Source organism: Cydia fagiglandana, chromosome 3, assembly GCF_963556715.1.
Source record: "Cydia fagiglandana chromosome 3, ilCydFagi1.1, whole genome shotgun sequence".
NCBI lineage: Eukaryota > Metazoa > Arthropoda > Insecta > Lepidoptera > Tortricidae > Cydia > Cydia fagiglandana.
In genome coordinates, this window is record NC_085934.1 from 11,862,730 (window position 1) to 11,884,411 (window position 21,682).

General features: G+C 38.2%; 1 protein-coding gene across 3 annotated transcripts in view; it reads left to right on the forward strand.

Moving 5' to 3' along the window:
• Positions 1–21,674, forward strand: part of LOC134680063 (protein grainyhead) — a 153,383-nt gene extending 131,709 nt beyond the window's left edge. For 2 of the 3 annotated variants that reach the window (XM_063539072.1, XM_063539074.1), the window contains 8 exons: positions 2,410–2,521; positions 7,288–7,382; positions 8,610–8,666; positions 15,174–15,272; positions 15,478–15,812; positions 16,820–17,021; positions 18,072–18,136; positions 18,751–21,674. In XM_063539072.1, coding sequence (XP_063395142.1) covers positions 2,410–2,521; positions 7,288–7,382; positions 8,610–8,666; positions 15,174–15,272; positions 15,478–15,812; positions 16,820–17,021; positions 18,072–18,136; positions 18,751–18,892 — 1,107 coding nt within the window. In that variant the 3' untranslated portion in view covers positions 18,893–21,674. The remainder of the gene's footprint in view (positions 1–2,409; positions 2,522–7,287; positions 7,383–8,609; positions 8,667–15,173; positions 15,273–15,477; positions 15,813–16,819; positions 17,022–18,071; positions 18,137–18,750) is intronic. The other variant, XM_063539073.1, reaches the window with a different exon arrangement.
• Positions 21,675–21,682: the final 8 nt, after the last annotated feature.

Consider the following 21,682-nt stretch of genomic DNA (forward strand, 5'->3'; position numbering starts at 1 on the left):
TGCTTTTAGATTAAAGTGTCTTAAAGGGCCTCTGCGCTGTTGGCTTCGGCCCCACGTACGCCTCCCAAAGATCCGGGACCCCATGGTCCCGAGATATGGAAAAGACATACAAATAAATGATAAAATTCATAAAAGAAACAAATGCACAATACCTAATAGTAATTTGGACGAACTGGATGTCTGTAACATATTATTAAAATAAGCACATTTATGTTAAACAGTTGTAAATCGTCACAACCTGTGAACCGAAGGTGACATCGTCTCTCCTATAGAATCTAGGTCCGGGCTGGAATTAATCAGTTATCTTTACTATACAGAGTATTTTTTTAATAACCTGCCAGATTTTATGTTGTGAATATTAAATCAACTTGAGCTATATTTTATAAAAGAAAAAAAAAATACGAAACTGCCCAACGTCAAATTACAATTAGTATTTGTTACTTTTCTCCGCTGTATACCTAATATCCGCGTATTTACCAAATGTCAATATGGATTAAAAATCCAATTAACGGCGTGGCGAACGTGGGCTGTTTGTGTCACCCACGCCACGCTTGCTGCAACCAATCTTAATGCTCACGAAGGATTAAATGGTGCACATTCAATATTAATCGCATCTATATTCATTTGTTGTCGATTGTTGTCTTAGCTGGGTTGACTTGACTATACCTAATATAATAAAACTGTACCTAGATTTATTTATTTTTAGATTGCACTGCGTTGCAAAATATTGCACTAAGCTATAAGTTATAACTTAAGTAAGTTGAACTTGTCAATGTAATCGGAGTTAAACTTGTCTTTGATAAATTGCGTAATTGGAATATTTAAGATAGTCGTAGTCACCTAGTAATTACCTGCGTAGCTCAATGTATCTTTGTCAAGCAACAATAGCCGGCAAACATTGTTTCGTATCAATTGCAATTTCAAAATAGGCACTAACTTACGTAAACCATTGCACTAGGGCTTAAATTAGTTAGTGAGACTTTATTAATTATTAGTTGCAATATAATAAACAAAATGTTGCCCCAATTACAACTAAACGATTAGATCTATAGGAAATACGGTTCCCTACAAAAATATTTAGGCACACAGTACTTCAAGCATATAATATTTTATAATACATAATAGGTACTTATCTGCGATTTGAATGCCATTATCATAATCGTAAACCTATTTGACGTTTACAGTTAAACATGCATTTAAAGATTTGGTGAAATACCTACGAATCATTTTGGAGAATTCCAATAAAGTGGTACGGTTAAGTTTATTTATGAATAGCGACGGTTAGAGACGATGCACCGTTACAATTTTATACATGGGCTATCGATTAGTATGCAGAGTCGTCGACTATACACCGTCCGATCTCCGGAGAAAGCCTGCGTCCCGCTTATATACTTATACTTATATATGTATACGCAGTTATACGCTGACGTAAATTACTCGTAAATTCGTTGATTTTCTTTAAATCAATTTCTATAGCTATATTCAGCTAAACTCTTATCCAAGTAATAGGGATGCGATGACAATTATTTTACGCGTTTGTTTGGCTGCAGTTCTGCAACCCAGCAACGGAGCGGCACCTGACGTCCACACGGGCTCATTCAACATCGCCCTTAACTATGGACTTTACGATCCCGATCCGGGATGCTATTGGTCATGACCAATCCGAATTCCATGGAATTCGGTTCTTGTCTCGCGGGCTGGAGATTATTGACATGACGTTGACAATTATTTTATCATTCGATTTTAGATTACACCGGGTGCTTAGCAGTTTCGTTTTCACTGTGTCTTCATGTATCGTTTCAGTAGAGTCAGACAAAAAGGGCGAGGCTAAGCCATTGGCGAGCGTTGCAGTCGCACCGATCCATCAATCAGAGGCGACGATCGGAGGTGCTTTCTCATCGTTAGCCCTATAAGGCCACGTCTGGCACCACGCCTCGCGCAAGCCACTTCTTTTTCACTTTATTTTCTAACTCGTCTGTAGAAATCTAACAGCATATTTCACTTTTTCACCTGAACGGAAACGGTCGAAAGGTTTCACGTGCCTTTTTCAAAGGAGATTTAAATGCGTATGAAATTAAGATGCCCGTCGCAACGACGTAATCGCACTCGTTTAACGTAATAGCTCAGGAATGCGCGTCGGTAATCGCATTTTGCGTATTCGCGAAATGCTCTAGGCGCTCTGTTGCGGCGGTGGGCACTTTCGCCATTAAAACTTTGCTATAAATTACGCAAAAGCATAGCTTCTTGGCGTCAGGTGTGTCTAATGACCACCCTCTGTATCAATTTATGTACTATGGCATTCTTTGTAGTCGTAGACCATCAACCATGTTTTTTATTCAGTTTCTTTCTAAATCAAAATGAGATGATGATTTAAACATTCCTAATTAAATTTATTTTATTTTGTTTCAGAGTGTGGTGATGTTGATGTTCAGGGAAGAAAAATCACCTGAAGATGAAATTAAAGCATGGCAATTCTGGCACGGGAGACAACATTCTGTAAAACAAAGGATACTAGACGCCGGTAAGTCATATTCAGTCTTCCTCTGCACATTAAACGCTACATCGCGTGAGTGAGAGTAATTACATGTCCATTAAGATGATCATTTTGAAAACAATGACTCTTTGTTTTTGCGAGAGTTCAGATCGGACAGTAGCGCGTACAAGGATCGGAGACACGGCATTACCTGCACAAAAACAGTCGTGCTTGAGGCGACACAGAAATATGCGGGAGTAGTTGCGTGAGGGTCGGCGGTGGCTCTCGCGTGGCCAGGAGGGTCTAATTACTGTGCTGCGGGCTGGCTCCCGCGCACCTCCCGTCCTCCGCTCCCGCCGTTATACTATCTCGTTAGAGCATTTGCATATATAAGGTCTACCTCTTTCGCGGCCCACACTCTGCGAACCTATCAATCGCCCCGGCTAAAAATATACTTATTCATAGTCCCCTGGCGCCGCCGCGTAAGTATCACTGCCCGCTTGCTTAATGCTGCCGGTCTCATATTACCTCCTCTGTAAACCTAGTAATAATGACGCATTCCACGGCTACAACCAGATTAAAGATATGAAACTCAATGTAACGTTTCCACGATGTGAGGTTGAATAAAACGATCTAAGCAATAAAGATATTTGACGCGATGGGCTTTCCTGCTATTTTAAACTTTTAGTGAGTAACAGGAAATCGTAAACATTATTAACATTATTATTGGAGCTTACCGTGGGGCTTAGTCAATTTGTGTAAAAAAAAAAAAGGAACCTATAATATTTAAAAGGAACCTATTTATTTATTTATTAAGAAACGTTGATCGAGCCCTAAACTCAACTAGTGAAATGGCTTAATTAAAAGTTATCGTTGAATTTATTTTTAAGTCTACGATTGTTAAATAGGCAGGTACACACGTATTCATAAGCAGTTTACTGTCTTCGTTACTTAGATGAGAAAATTGCAATTGCATATTGAACCGCAGCATTTTATTGGCACAATATAAACATGGCTTCAGTTATGCTTAATATATGCGCGGTGAGTTGTCTAACGCGAAAAGAAGAGACATAAGGAATGATACAATATAGTCTGGCGGACACATAAGTACCGCGATGATATCGCGCGGCGCGTTCATTAGCATGTTAATTGCGTGATGCTGCCGGCGCCTGCGCACCGCGACCGCGTACCGCGCCTATTTACCTCGGGACTTATTCTCAGGTATGCTCAACACGTCTCGAAATTATATCGAAATATTGATTGCATCGCCCTAAACACCAGACTTTGTACATATCACGAGTATGTGGCTAGTATTCAGTACATATTTAGATACATATATATCATATAGATGGCTTGTGGTAGGTAAAGATCTTTTCGCATTTGTTTTACAAAGTACCGCCCATTTAGTTGTTTAGTTTGCAACTTTATATGTAGGTATTAATTATTTATACATTTATAATATGTTTATTAAATATTTTGTATTTACTTACTACGAGTATAAATAATAAAAAATTAGAGGCAGGATAATTGATTCCAAGTTAGACACTAAAAGTAGCAAATGAAATTAATTTTTCCAACCAAACATTAACAATAAATCTCATCCATTTTCCACCAAACGAATTTCATCCCTGCGTGTAATACAAATATATTGTTCTTAATTTATTCAGTAAACTAAATAAAAAACCATAATGAATACCTACCTACGAAGCAAATTATAATGATACATAACAGGATAAGTAATATAAAACAATTTCGATTTAAATTAACATCATCAATTTCTGTCTCCTCGTCTGTACATAAAATATAATATAAAAGGCGCGTATCCTTCTATAGGCATGTTATTAAGTTTAAAGAAGCTAGAAAACGTAAGTTAATCGGTTCAATTGAAGTATAGTGGGCCTGACAGCGGCGCCAAGCGTCATCGACGGAATTAATCCCAGGCAAACATCGGCATTGGTGATATATGACACTTTACACATTCTAACATTACGCTTAGCTGTGCCTATGGCATTAGTAATGAGTGAAGCCGCGGTCACAAGCAATGCCCATAAATTATATCTCAAGGAAAATAAAAACATGGAAGACATTAATTCGCGCGGCCGGGCCAAGTTTAATGTCAAGGCTTTTTTAGCTTATCTCGATGTTACTTGAGTTTTGTTTTTTTACTTAGTTTGCGTTATTATAAACAATGATATAACGTCTAACGTCCAAAAATTAAAACTTAAAAATAGTAATGCTTCATACGAGTACCATTAAAAAACTCTAACCTATTCCTTAGGAATAAAATTGTTGCACTCATCTGTTTTACTTGTAGTCGCTATTAGATCCTAAGAAAACTTACCTACCTAGGTAAACGCCAAAGTCAGAAAATTCAGGATTGTGCAACTGTATATTAGTAAGAAATCGTTAGATGTCCGTTATTTATATATGTACCTACATGTAAAATGTGTAAGGCATCAGAAATTGTATGATCTTGGAGTCGGGAGCAGCGTCAAGGGCGACACCGGACACCTGTGCGCGGGCGTGTGAAAGCGAAGGGGTGATGGGGAACGAGGCCGGGGGTAGGGGCAGGGACTCGCAACGCACGGCGCACCCGCACAATGCCGGCTCCGATTACTACATGCCTTCTTGTATCGCGTGTCCAACGCATCCGAGCGTCTTTGGTTATTCCTTTTGACAGGGTTTTGCTTAAGCACCTACCTGATGTATCGCGCTAAACTGATCAAAACTAAAGATTTTACTGTAAAACAAACTGTATATAAATACAGTTACAAGCTGTATATACAACAAACTGTATATAAATACAGTTTGTTTTGCCATGTCTCAAATTTATTATACTTGCGCCACGAAACAAATTTAGCAAAAGTTATGGCCGTGTACACATATTATGAGTTTGATAGGTCCTCTGCTGTCAACGCAACGTACCTATCCTCAGAAAATCTTTCACATATGACTCGCAACTTACTCGAACACAATAATATTTATATTATATTGGGTAAGGTGGGAATTAGTTGTTCGTAGTATTCTGGTTGGAAATGATGGCGGTTCTACCCCAGTTATTCTGTGGCGGTGGTTTATTTACCTCACAAATTCTTACACAATCTATTATTTAAAAAAACCTGATTACCTTTAGTCTCATGGCCGGGGCTACTTTTTTGGGAAAAGGGTTTAGTGTTCGGTTCGGTGTTTTATTTCGTAGCTTTCATTAGTAAGAAGCCTATGAAATGCAGCTTATAAGACGAGGAGAAGCCAACGTATAGGTATCTTGACTCTTATATTTCGTTTGTCAATGTGCTTTTTATTATCCTTTTTCACATACTTTTACAAAAGTTTATTTGTTTATTCATAAAGTATGAGCAATGAGTAATTAGAATTAGTAGGTAATGAAAATACGTTAAGCATGTAACTGTTTTGAATTTCTAATTTTACCCTCTTCCCTGCCTCATTCCGTAAAACACACCAAAAATATGACAGAAGCGTTTTGAGTGACAGCACAGAAGGCGTATTGTTCACAGCAGGACGCAAGCCAGACTCGTAAATTCGTTGGAGGCAGTTAAAACAATAAGGCCGTGTGAGGGCGGGCGGCGGTCGTCATAAACACGTCGGCACCGGCGAGCGGCGCCCGCACAAATCGCTGCCTCGCTGATAGGGCTGCGCCCACGCCGCATCAGCCACGCCGATTACTCACTAACCACCACCCCCGCGCCCGATAATGCATAACCCTAGACCGGGGCTGCCAGTCATGTTGTCGACTCCAGCGTCACTCGTGTATAGTTTGTCCTTGTCAAAAAAATGTGCTAATCGAATGTTATGTGTCGTCCAATGTTTTGTTTGACTCGATACATAATAATATTTTCTTACACTAAATATTCCATTTTTAAAACAAACCTTATCTCACTTATAGTTTTCTAAGGGCCACTTGCACCATTCCACTAAACCGGGGTTATCAGGTTAAACCAGTAGTTCGCATGGTTTCCAGTACATTTGACACTGGGTTAACGGTTTAACCACTTAACCCCGGGTTAGTGGAATGGTGCAAGTGGCCGTAAATGTACTTCAATTTTAACAAAATCTGATAATATTATTAACGCAATTAAGTGATTTAGTATCTAATAAGTAAGTACATAGTTGGTACACATAGTATATGTACCAACTACTTAAATATTACTAGAATACTCGAATAACATCTACTGATGAATCTACCTAATGACGGTGACACGGCCTGCTAGTTAAAGTACCTAAATGAGTTAATTTCTTAAATTAATTTAATAATAGTAACTGTTTAATTGTGACTAATATCTAAATATTAGTCATAATATTAGTCACAATTAAACAGTTTCTATATTTGCATTTGAAACTATTTCTATAATTGGATTAAGTAAATGACATGAAATGTCGAACTGTTAATTCGATTGAACTTTATAGAACCTTAGGACTCAAAATAATTAAGTGCAGATGCAGATTGTGATATACACGTAGTACTTACCCGTCTCCTGCCATTTGCAAATTGGACTTGATTGAGAGTATAATAAAATCAAATGCGTACAAACACGGCGTCAAAACACGTTATTCGTTCGCACAAAGGATAATTGACGAGGCAATCAAAAGACATCACCAATTTACATAAACCCTAGAAGAACAGTTGTCGAAACGAACGCAATGGTTGATAAATCGATGTTATCACGTCATGTGATTATTCACGCCCTGCTAATAAATTTCCGTCGGCGATGACGTATTGTGAGTTGATATCTTAATCGAAATCTGCGTCGTCATTACTGCGGGCCGGGGTTGATAAATGCGTGTTTTTGTTGCAGACACGAAGAACAGCATCGGGCTGGCGGGCTGCATCGAGGAGGTGTCGCACAACGCCATTGCCATCTACTGGAATCCGCTCGAGAGTGCTGCTAAGGTATGTTACCCTAAGGTCTTGAGATTAAAATTAAATCATTAAAATAAATAACGTTTAGGCGGTTTCTAAAAAAAGTGAGATGCGAAGTGTCGGTAGGTATACGGTGGGCCATTCGAGTTTTAAGGACTTCAAAATGATACTTTGGCTATATCGGGACAATTACTTATGTAAAATGAAAAAGGAATGACTACTCAAAAAAAAGTTGATCAAAATATTTAGAAACTTCATAAAGAGTAAGTATTCGTATAGGTACTACTTAATTCTCATTGTGAAGTAGCATTAAAACACAACTCATGATATTATTATACACTTATTACAGTGTAATTAAATAGAATCCTGCAACCTTATTTGGTCGAATAACGACTAAATGAAACAAAAAAATCTGCAAGCGTCCGCCTGAGAACGCTGGCCGCCGCCAGTGGTCGCCGGGCGGCGATCGCACTCATTAAATTATTGAATAATAAACAACGGTCTCCGTTTTTAATTGCATTTATAAAATTCATTGTACTATAATTACCTATAAGTGCATTAATATAGTTCATATTTATATATGTAGATAGACTTATGGTACAACGCACAACGCTTAAAATAATGTACCTACCTAGAGCCTACCGTTAAATAAGATAGAATAAGTACCCAATAAAAAAGGCAATCTTCACTCAGATAAGCATTATATCAATAGAATACGGATGGTTTGAGAGATCATTGCGCTATGCCAACAAACTCATGTGTGCGCTTTTTGTTTTTCTTGGTTTCTTTTATTGCCGTAAATTACTTAGTAGTCAGTTACCAATATCCGTAATTATTTATTGTTGGGCGAAACCACAGCGGATGCGAGTTGTTAGCGACAGATAATATGCGTTCGGACAGTGATCGGTGGCGGTGGCGGCGAGGAAAAACGCAGGGGGTCATTTGCATAGACTGCGGTAATGAGCAAGGTAGACCAGCCACCAGCACCGCCCTTAGCTACCTGCTACGCTATAATGACCCTAACGCAACACTGGATACTACCAACATCGCCAATATTTCATTGAAAAATTCTCAGTCGCTTTATATTTTTTATACAACTGCATTAGTGACGGGCGGTTCTCATGTCTTAGTCTGATACCCCTGGCGCCTGTCATTGCGGTCAGGATGTGTGCTGTTTACATCGCCGGTGTTATCAGAGTAATGAGAATCTAACATCATTATAACCGGACCGCTCTCATGATATTTTGTTTATTTCAGATCAACATTGCAGTACAGTGCCTCAGCACAGACTTTAGCAGCCAAAAGGGAGTCAAGGTATGTTTCCGACACTGATGGTCTACGATGCTGATTACAGACATGGTAGATGCATTTTTATTTCATCGGGTATTTAAAAAGTAATTAGGTACGATACGTACGCCGGTAGGTAGGTACTATACTTATCATTATCACATGTCCTGAAATTATTGAGTTTGAAATGTTTGCTCGTTTGCTTCTACTTATTCTAAAATATTAATAGGTACCTATATACTTATATTCTAAACTCTAACTGTCCATTTACCTCAACACGCGGTTTATGAGTAACGTGTTGGTTGTTGTTTTATACCCGTAAAACTAAATTACAGCAGTTCCATTTTAAATGAAATATTAAGTTTAAATTTTTTGCTCCGCATGGTTTTGATAGGTACATAACAGTAGCCGGGCGTCCTAGCCGCTAGCGCACTTTTCGGCGTCCGCCCGGAACAGCCAGTCCGACTCGCGATTACCCTCCAGACCCGACGTTCTCATACATTGTGTAATACACTAACCAGGCGATCCCATATAATTGTGATCTCTGATTACACATTGGTGTTATGGATGACGAGGTTACTCTTATATTGGTAGTCTAGAAGCGAATGCTCAGCTCGCGTAAAGCCCGCCGCGGTGACGTGCGCCGACCTCGAACCGCAGCAATTAAGAGGGCGTAGAGGAGGGTAAATTTTCAGATTCTGTCAAATTACCCCATTTCACACACAAACGCAGCTCACGCACACTACCTCAATTTACTGGGACAGGTCAGTGACCCCTAATGTTTTTTTAAAGGTGCTGCTTCGAATTTAGTGTTAACTACTAACCTTCTTTGAGGAATTCAAACTGTCACAGCTTTCCTTTGTGAGAAGACAGAGAAAAAACACTTTTTTATATATAGCTTTCCTTGTTTGTTCATGTCATGTCATAGGTATGTGACGTATTAGGTAATTAATTATTTTCGTTGTTGACTTTTGTATTAAGATAGGTTCAAAACGGCGACGCTCTTAACTGTCCATCGGTGGACCTTATGCCTTTTGTAATAAGGTTTACGGACTGTCAGTTAACAGTGTGGTGGTGGGCAATGGTAGGTATGCGGTTTGTAGACAGACCGAATTAAACCTAGGAGTTTTATTATTAAAAATATAAGAAATCATCTCATCTATCTACTCGAAAAAAGTGGACTATATCTAAAATTATCCCTTTATTACTTATAGGTCTTGTAACATATTTTTTTACAACTAAAGACGCTTATTTAATTTCACTTATAACTTAATTTTTAAAGCTCTGTTAATAATAAAGCTTTAAAAACATCTAATAAAATTCAGGTACTACACTTATACTTTTGTAAGTCAGTAAGTGATGCTTACTTAAAACTTATTGGGAAATCAAATAACTCATAATTACCTATATTAAAATATATAAATGTACTATTTCATCTCATTTCATCCCAATCCGCATTGGGCTAGCGTGGGGACTATAGCCCAAGCCCTCTCGCGCATGAGACGAGGCCTGTGCTCAGCAGTGGGACGTATATAGGCCGAAATGATGATGATGATTTCATCTCATACGTTCAATAAGGCCCAGGACCGGGCCTTGTCACCCGCACTGACAGAGGGCCTTTTTAGCCCTACATAATATTAAAGAACTGTGTCCCGGATAGTATGGGTTCTGGTCCATGGCGCGTCCTGAAGTAACTTATACAGTGTGTAATCGTTAAGTGTAGCCAGGCTATAATTCCGTAAATATAACAGATATCAGAAAACTTCAAATTGATATCAAAAGTGCGTTACCCAATGAGTAAAATTACATTTATAACTTTTTTTAAATAAAAGTAGAAATATCTCAAACATTAACTTCAAACCCTCCCATACATTTAGTACGACGACTCACCCCTCAAAGAACGTCGGTGTCCTAAGAGACAAAACTGCTTGAGATTCATTATTTGCGATAGTAAACTGTAATAGAATAATAAAACTACCGTTTATTAAATAATAATCTCAAGCAGTTTTATCTCTTACGACACCAACGTTCTTTGAGGGGTGAGTCATCGTACTAAATATTTAGGAGTTAGGGAGGGTTTAAAGTTAATGTTTGGGATATTTCTGCTTTTATGAATAAAAATATTAATGTATTTTACTCATTGGATTACGCGCTCTCTATATCAATTCGAAATTTTCTGATATCTGTTATATTTACGGAATTATAGCCTGACTACACTTAACGATTACACCCTGTATATCATTAGATAGTTCATAGCCTATATCGATAGAATATATCGTTCTTATGAGCGTATTTGGTGGGCATACCTTATTATTAAAAAAGTCTACTGCTTTATACTCGGAGTAATTAACAATGGAGCCGCCATTAACAGGCGTTCCCCTCTGTCGAAAATAGGCGGCCAATGGTCAACCACATGTCAACCATATGTATGGACTGACGTTTGGCTGACTTGACGTACCTATACATTTGATGTGCCCCTTCCCCGCAAAAAACGGCAGACTATTTTGTACCGAAAATTTTAGACATGGCGTCTCCGTTGGTTATATCCTCTAAGGCTTTATAATAGGGTGGCACTGGTGGCAGAAACTCATTTCATTTGTAAAATTATCACCTGTAATTTATCTGTAAAATATAAAAACATTGTATTCACACTTTTCAAATGCCAGATGATTATTTTATTTAATTTTATTTCAATATTTAATGTTTGACTTGCCACGTGCGGTGCCACAATTATTATTCAGAAAAAATATATGAGTGCCTATTTTATAGTGATACTTTTTAGAATGGAGAATAAATGAGCAAAATTTAACAATTTTTTTATTAAGTACAAATCACCACACTGTGATTGTAAAAAAATACATATAATATTCATTTATTGTGCAAAAATCAGTTTATTTGTATGAATCGTTATACATACCTATAACGATTATTTAAAAACTGAATTCCTCGTCCCTAGATTATACAAAAATGATATATAAGTTGCTAAGAGCATGAAGAAATATAGCATAGATTGGACCGGGGAGCCGACCATTTCCCCTCTTCCCTTATTTTTGGTATACGGTACGATCTCGTTGCTACCGGGCCTTATCAGCCCATTATTTGGTAATAACGGTATGCAAGGCATCTAACACAACTAATAAAACCTCCATGAACAGAAATGGGTGACATATTTTATAAGATTTGACAGTATCCAAGAAGAATCTTCAGATTCAGAATCATTAAACGGCAACTAAGCCACTAGTATTGGGTTGCCTATAATCATTTTTCTGTGAATGTACTCGTAAACCTCTATCCGTTAGTATGCGATTCATTAATGGACGCACCATGGCCCAAATCGGGACACAGTTCTTTAACACGTAATGTTAATAATCAGTGAACATTATTAATTACGCTCAAATGCTTAAGTTTCAGTACAGGTAAAAGTACATATGAGCTGTACTTTTAATTGTTAGTACAATCGGCATCAAATAGATAGTGACGGCCAAAGTGACCAAATATAGTTATAGGATCTAAATGTGAACGAATAAGGTCAGGTGAGGCATATAAGGCCCACCTTTATATTAACTGAAATAGTTTTATTAATAATCAGGATATTATGACCAAACCAATTCAATATATATTTCTCATTTGTTCATGTTTCTTACACTGCTACTGTTGCTGTTACTGTTACCGACACAAACACCAGAGAGGAGGAGATCAAAATACGCATCCAAAACGCCCTGCGGTGCAGTGCAGCCCTCCACAAAGTGTTGGTGTCCGGGCTTCTCAGCAAACATACAAAGTTACGGATATATAAAACCGTTATACGGCCTATCCTAATGTATGGCTGTGAGGCCTGGTCCCTAACACTAAAAGAAGAAGGTCAGCTCCTGGTAGCAGAGAGAAAAGTTTATCGCAAGATCCTGGGACCTATTCAGAGAGATAACGGCACCTGGAGGATCTGGAAAAATGCCGAGATCGAGGAGTTAGTGGCCGAACCCAATATCATCGGCGAAACGAAAGCGCACAGACTTCGCTGGTTCGGTCACCTACTCTGAATGGGAGAGGATCGGGCTGTCAAGAAGGCGTTCTTGGGACGTCCGACTGGTAGCCGTCCGGTGGGTCGGCCCAGGTATCGCTGGGAAGACAGTGTGGCGGCGGATCTACTTCAGCTTCGCGTCAGTAACTGGCAGGAAGTTGCGCAGGAGCGGGACAGGTGGCACGCTCTCGTTTCGGAGGCCAAGACTCTCTTTGGATCGCTGAGCCAAAATAGTTAGTTAGTTAGTTCATGTTTCTTAATACAGCTTTTGAAAAATCCATTTTATAAAAAAAACATACCATGTTGGTTCGGAACCGGGCCTTGTTACTGGCACTGACAGTGGGCCTTCTTACAATTAGTCATAGTACAAGTTCAAGAATAACAGAAAATACTACCGGGCCTTATTAGCTTTTATCATGAATTAATTTCATCTTAGATTTAAAATGGTCTATAGTAAAATACGGCCTACATGAGTCATGGAAAAACAAATTGTATTTTATTTAGTACCTATTTGTTGTTCAAAATCTTCAGTAAGCTAACTTATAAGACTCTTTCTATTATAATTAATCTAGATTGACAGTTTACTTAGCAAATTGTACTTTTACCTTTAGGTTTTATGTCGGAAATATTTCACCCAATTTGTACTGAAACATAAGCATTTGAGCGTAATTAATGATGTTTACTGATTGTTAATCTTAAATATACCTATTATGTAGGGCACTTAAATTATTTTAGCGGACCAAGCGGATGTGTATGTTTGTGGACCACTTTTTTATTTAAATAATTAAATTGTAATTCATTCAAAAAAAGCTATTACAATTAGGGATTTAGATAACCATAAAGATAACGATAAAGATAAAGAACCTACCTTATTACAAAGCATTACAAAAATGTCCAAAGGCCAAAGCCACGCCGATAAGACATAAGACCTCATAAACGACTTCATAAATATAAACGTTCACTGAAAAAACCCAAATTCATTTCTGATAATTTTATTTCGTTACTGAGTTATCGTTTTGCACCGAATATCAATGAAATAAAAGCACGTTGTTGTTTGATAGATACATTTATATAAACATCGTCACATGAAACCAATATAGGTACTCGTAAACCAGACCACTGCGATGCCACTGGCTTTAAATATCGTTCTTTCAACTGATGATATAGCCACAAAAACCCGCTGAAACTGCAGGTCGAGTCTTGATTTCAATTTCTTGATGATATATCATTGCATTAACTTTCAAAGCACATGATAGATCTTAGAATAGCAACAAAACTGGTTGAAACTAAGAATTTTATTGCTGAAATTATGTGAACAACATTGCTTCGTCTTCATAAATAAAATTTTAATAGTTTATATTGTTTAGGCTAAAATGTGAAGAATTTTGTTGATAAATTGTTTATCTAGTATATTGACATTATGTCATATATGTTTTTAAAATGACGTAATATGAATACCAGCACAATGAAAATTTATTCCAATAAGAAATAACAAATCTTCAAACTTTTTTCATTTTAAGTGAATTAGGAAGAAGCTAATTATACTGATTTGGTTGTATTAATATATTTTATTAAATAATTTGTCATATTTTTTAAGTATTATGACTCGTGAATAAAAATAAATCGAAATTTTAATGACTCTAGATCTCCGTGTGACGTTATTTATTTACCCTATTAATTTTGAACACAGTTTTTCACTGGTATCATCATTCGTATACGGACATGAATTTCTGTCAATATATATGCCAAATCGAACTGTCAACTTGGAAAAAAGAAGTACGCGTCCGCTTCCAACGGCCCACAGCGGGCATCTGAGGAGAAGGAGAATTTGACAGATATGGCGGATGTATGGAAATTATACGAAAGTTTACGTTTACGATTGAATTTCACTGTAGCCTTTAAGAGGAAAAATAGGAAAAGCCTGATTCGTTGTAGTCCAGTTATATGGCTTTCGAAATCACTCGATTTTATAGCATGAGCATCGATTTTTTTATACAAATTTTACTAAACGCTGACACTCGTTCATCACGTTTTAGGTACAACTTTGCATAAGTGTATTTATTATATTGTAAAACATTTCAGATTTTCAAGGGTGATTCGTTGTAAACACACTCTTTGGGATATTAATGACATTTATTATATTTTTTTTATCAAGAGATGTGAACGCTAGCGACTAAACGGTGACTGCCTTTTTCGCTGATTTTGCTCGATGCAGTCTTAAGACGTTTTAACGCGATTCGATTCAGACACGTGCATATTTTTCCTTATTCGTAAATTTGACGTAATTATCCCTTATGGTTTATTAAAACAATTTTTTGTTACCATACTCGTTGTGAGACACGAAACGTGAAATTGCGTCAGACGAAAACTATTAGATAATCTTTCGAGCGGTTGATACATAGGTATTTGAATGTTTGCGTTTTACACTACATACGAGTGGATTAATTACGTAGCTAATACATAAATAGCTTGGTATAATGAATAAATAAAATAAAATTGATATTATTTGGTTTCAGGGCCTACCGTTGCACATTCAAATTGACACGTTTGAAGACCCACGCGACACACAAGTGTATCACAGAGGATACTGCCAAATTAAAGTTTTTTGTGACAAGGTAAGATCTCCAGATCTATTCAAAAAGGCCAAAGATGTATACTTACAATAGAAACACGAGATATCCCGCCAATAAACTTGTATTAGATTTTTTTCCGAATAGTTCCCTTTTTATGAACTTTTGTGAAACGTTAAGGATAATTTCTATTTATTTATGTTTACTACCGTACCGTACTTCAATGTAAGTTTCTTCATTCTGCTTATAGGGCGCGGAAAGAAAAACACGGGACGAAGAAAGAAGAGCAGCGAAAAGAAAAATGTCTGCTACGAATAGAAAGAAGCTGGACGAGATTTACCACCCAGTGACGGAGCGGAGTGAATTCTATACGATGGCCGACTTAGCGAAACCGCCGGTACTGTTCAGCCCAGCTGAGGACATCGACAAGCTAACGGGGATGGACATCCAAGGGTTCTACGGGCACGACGAGTCGGCGCTGGCGGAGGCGCACCTGAAGGGCGCCTCGCCGTTCCTGCTGCACGCCGCCAAGCCGCAGGCGCCTGCGCTCAAGTTCCACAATCACTTCCCGCCTGACGCGCCCGCGTAAGTATCTGCTCTACACACCTACACTTGTTATCACTTTTCGGTCACTGCTCCGAGGAATCCACTCGAACGAGGTTTCACATCGCTAGCCGTTTTTATACGAATTACTAACTTGGCTTGGCAGAAGGACAGAAAAAATACATGTCATTGAAATCCCTGTTAACCATCTGACTTATTAAACGACAGGCGTTTTGTACGTTAGGACTTGGTAAGGATTTAGCATTTTCAATGTTCTGTCGTTGTTTGTATTTTTTATGCGACCACGCTAATTAATGCCGCTGATATAACCTCTTGATACCTGCATAATAATGCAAATTTTCGACTTCTTACACTAGGTAAATTGATTACTCAATCGATCACGAAACATGATACTACAATACCCATGACGCAAGAATATACTTATGAATTCATTGTGATACCAAGTACACAAAGAGCTTATTAATCAAATCGATGTCAGATAAAGTCACATTTTGTTTAAGCAAATGTCATATCGGTTATTAGTTAAAGTCAGCGCCAAATTATTGATATCTCAAATTACCAAGAATAAGAATAAGCAAAATTCCGTAATAAACAATTATGGGTAGATAATGCTAGTCCTTCAACCGATCGATTGCAGCACCGATTAACTTGGCAAATTGTTATGGCTAAATTGTAAAATGTTGGTTTGTTACGTTGTTCAGATTGAAAATTATTGTTGTAGCACAAACGTTTGTGAACCATATTGCTTTCGAATTTGACCTAGTACCGTATAGCAGCGTATAGTAAGTAGTTAATCTGATAAACCTATATTTAGGAAAAATTCAAAAAAAAAATGTTTAAGGCAAAGATAGTGTTATTTATTTCTCTTTAAACTTAAGTTAGGTTCCTATTTTATAATAATATGGATATAAATATAAAATACAAAAAAAAATACTTTAACATAAGCAGATGCTTGCGTTTAATTTAGATTGTAGCATGAAGTATCGTTATGGTCAGAAACAGAGATATAAAGGGGATTGTGTATGTAGGTACAGGTCGGAGGTGGGCAGCCTCTCGCCGTACGGCGACCGCAAGGACACGCTGGAGCTGGAGGGCGTGCTGGGCAAGCGCGCGCGCGCCGGCACGCCGCCGCTCAGCGAGCGCGTCATGCTGTACGTGCGCCAGGACACCGACGACGTGTACACGCCGCTGCACGTCGCGCCGCCCACCACGCAGGGCCTGCTGCATGCGGTCAGTACCTTCACCACGAGAGCTCCACTACCGGCTCCTACGTGCCAGGGAAAAACTATATACGTTCTCCAATACGGCCATCGGCTCTGTTCAACAACGCCGTGCTGTTTCAACCACGTTTTTACAAACCGATTACTGTTATACGTTCTAATAGAAGCACCTTAAAATTAAATCCATTTCTCATAGGTATTGAAATATATGATTATCACTTACCTGTTACTTTTCAAAGTTACCACAGGCAACTGAAATATTAGATGAGCGGATTCTATTAAAATTTCATTACGTTTAAATCGTAATTATACCATAGCTGAATGACGCTGACGCGGCTCTAAGATACATTTTAAGGTGCTATGACGTCAACAAAATCCTGCTTGAGTTCGGACGGTTATTAGTTCAGTTGTTTTTCATTGTTATGATTTTCAAATGATTGATGGCTTAATGTTGCCGAATTTCAGTTTGTTTTGTTTGAATCGACTCTAGCTTTGAGATTATGGTTGAATAGTCACGGCTGAACGAAATTCAAGTACGTGTATTGTTTTTCCTTTTTGTTTTTGCACACGCTTGCCTTAATGGCTCGCCACGTTGACTAGGGCTCGTCAACGCGGCGGGCCGCGGGCCGCCGCTCGACGCGGCAGCACGAGAATAACCTTGGTGATGTCGGCTAACCGCAGAACGTGAGGGAGCGAGATGGACTTGGATACTTTCTCGCTATCTCGACATTCGTTAATGTTACCAATATTCAAAATTGTAAACCAATGTAATCGAGACGCTTCGTCCGCGCCGCGGGCCCCGGCGCCGCCCCGGGCGCTGCCGTGGCTCGCGGCGCCGCTGTAACCGATGTGGCGCTTCATAACCCCGTCTAATACAATACACACGTCATCATAACTGCATGTTGTAATTAACACCCGCGCGGCCGCACCGGACCACGTCGCCAGAACTCGCGCGAATCATCTCGTTGTGAAACCACTCCACCGGTTCCGTCAGACGAGACGTCTCGGTTCAAAAAAACAAAGGCCCGTTTGTAATCGTTTGTTTTTTGCTTATTTTCAGATTGAGAATAAGTACAAAATTTCAAGTTCGGCAATTAATAATCTTTATCGAAAGAACAAGAAAGGGTAAGTGGTTTTCATTGGCCTTAGATAGTTGTCGTTGTGACGTGTCTCACACACCCGGCCGCCACGCGCTAGCATCGCTTGCCCCGGGCGCGCCACTAACTTGCAACGCTTGTTCAAATAATTATACCCCTAATTGAATCGTTTGATTAGAAAACAAACAAGGTCGCATTAAAATACACATTGACTTTGATTGTTTTCAAAATAACCGATGCAATTTATAAGCTGCACATAAAATGATATCATTTACAATAATCATGTCCCTCAGCACAGACCTTGCCCCAAAACCTAATTTATATTGCAATAATGGTGAGCACTTGGACTGAATTAATAAATTGAGCACTCTAACGACTTAATAGCATTAAGTACCCAACTAATAAAATTATGCATACTTAATGGGTAAATTACGCAAAGATGGATTGATTCCTTCAATTGTTGAAATCTAATGACTTTTTTTGAATAGCTTTTATTAATGTGTAAATCGATGCACGCATTTGCAATAATTAATGGAACATAATTCTTCTGTCATTTACTGTCGCATTCTTTAAGAATGACTGAACGAATGAGTGCCGGCGCCGGCTTAGATTGTCAGTGTTTGACCAAAATATTATTTGCAGGATTACGGCCAAAATTGACGATGAAATGCTAGCTTACTACTGCAACGAGGACTTGTTCTTGCTGGAGGTGCGTCCGGCGGGCGCCGCCGACGACGAGCCGCTCTACGACATCACGTTCGTGGAGCTGCCGCTCGACCACTAGCCGGCCCGCCGCCGCCGCCCGGCGCAGAGACTCTACCGCGTGCCGACCACGCTCTGGACACTGATTCCAACAGTCTCCGTCACAGTTACACTCGTTATGAGAAATACTGATTAAACGTTTTCTCAAAGTGTCGATCTCACATTGAAATTTACTTTTAAGCGATTCATCACCGTAGCTTTCTTTTTACTAAAACTTACTGTCACAAAAATATCATGGTGGTTGTCGTAGGACGGCATCCGTTTGTGGGACCGCATTGTAAATAACGACCACGCTAGAATTTATTATTGTTACGGTACGACGATGACAGAGACATTCATATCTCTAATGTGAAGAAATTAGTTCATTCTGACTGTATTAGTTATAAATGTGTAATCTGTTGCTGATCAAAACGTGTGTGCCATTCACTCGGTTATCATACTAGCTGTATGTAGTTAACGTTTCAACAGGTACCTTTGAATCTTGCCATGATGATAAAAGTAAGAAATTCTTGTCACAAAACATTATGTATTAGTAGATACTATTATTATCTACTCGAAGTAAAAGCATGAAGTGCCTTTGTCATAATAATTAATATAAGTGAGTTAAGTCAAATTAAATGCCATCCACTTTGTTAAGTTTTATAAGCGTAAGTTTGCTTTATAAGCTCGCTCAATTCATTCATTTAGTAATGGTGACTCTAGCTATAGGAATCGATAGATTTTTCGTCATTATTTTCATCGTTCACTATCATATTGTAAATTACGTCCTTATTTATTTTTGTAACTCCCGAATGAGCCTATTCCCTTTTAGAATTTCTCGTAAAATACTTACAACGAAAAATTTTAATGACAACTTTATTATTGTATTTACAACTATTTGCCATTATCATTCACGCATAAAGTGCCGCTAGTAATTTCAAAAAGAAAAGGATATTTAGTCATTGTAACATAGTCACAAAGGACGAGTCCGTATGAAATACAATTTCATTATCATCTGTGGGATTGGTTTATTGTGTATAATATAAGGTATTATTGATAATAGATTTTGTTATTATAAACGAATTTCGATACTTAAGTTATCGGGCCATGACAACAATTTAGATTAAGGAAAATGTATGCTGTGTCCAAGACTTTACCATGTACCTAATAACGGTAATTTACCGTGCCATTTTATAATTCATATCCAAAGTTATCGCTTGAATTGATTGATTATGGTTTTTTTGTATAATTTTCAGCGATTTGCATATTTGGATTTACGTAGACAAATCGCAGCAAATTATATATAGATATCCATACATGTACTCAACAATGAATAATGTATAGAATTACGCCTTACATGCAAGCGACTGGCCATTTTGTTACAACGTTGCCATTTACGATTAAGGGTCGGTTGCACCAAATCGTCTGTCACCATTAAAGCGTTCGCTAAATGTTTTTGTTTGGGGAATTTCATACTACACTGCTGTTTGACGTTAATCAGTCTGTTAAATGTGGTTGGTGGAACTGGGCCTTAATCTCATAGCTTAACAAACAAATGATTAACACGTTCCCAGGCCAGTTCTATATTCTATACTATGCAGGATTATACATATATGCAACCACGCTGAAATGATATGACCCACAAGTTTAAAAAATACTTAATATGTACCTAAATAGATGCAATGTGTTACTTTCTTAAATACTGTTAAGCAAAAAAGGTTACTAGACTAATGAAACAAATTGGTTTGGAAACTGTGATCGTGTTAACATTCAAGTGATGGATGACCCTGAAATCATATTATGTATTAAGTTTCTCCACCGATTATATTCAAAATTTAGAACCAGGTTCTGTTTCCCAAAAGGATCAGTCTTGGACATGCCCAAGAGTTTTTAAGAGAAGTGCCTAGTGCGGACGGTTCGATTAACTGCCATATTATGACATAATTTAGAGTACTTAATGATGTTAGTTATAGATTTTTAAATATAATTCGTTTTATTGTCCCACGAATTGCAGATAGACATCGAATTTTAATTAAGATAATGTTATTGATACTTTTCTATTACTTGTATCTCGTTTCTTCCATGTTATTGCGATAGGGTTGTGACTCCTCTGGTCCATCGCATAACACTTATATCTGCATTTCATATTATATTTGAAGATATGTACCTATGTAAACGACACTCGTTAATGTTTATCCACTGCTTACGTAAAAGGGATCGAAGTATCTCGATTCAATATAAATTTTATATGGTTACGCGTATTGCTCAAAGTCTACGCTCGAATGGGGGGGGGGGGGGGACTATAACGACATTGTTATTATACCTACTTATACGTATTCACGTAATGTTTATTTATGTTCTTATTATTTTAATCGTGCAGCTTTAATATTTACTTACATTGATGTTAGATCGTGATTCTGAATCTCGTCATAAGTCACAAACGTCAGTAGCAATAAATACGTGAAGCAGTTAGTAGTTAAATGGGCTCGCGCGGCGCGACGCCGGCCGCCGCGGCCGCCGGAGTTGTGCAATGTCGGGTCAGTGGTCGGGTTGTCGGGTCGTCGGTCGGGTCGGAGTCGGGTCGGGCCCGAGTCGCGGCGAGCCGCGGCCGCCCGCGTCGCGAGAGAGTTTAGTCACACTAGTTAAACACACCCCGAAAGTGTTAGCACATTTTCGTTATAAAATTCTACTGTACTTAAGATTAAATTGAATAGATGTTACGTTATTCTTTTATATGAATATTTGTAAGTTGTCATAAAATATTATTAATATAATTATTTTTATCAAAGTTTATAATCTAAATAAAAATGTTTTTCTTCAAAACATTAAGTTT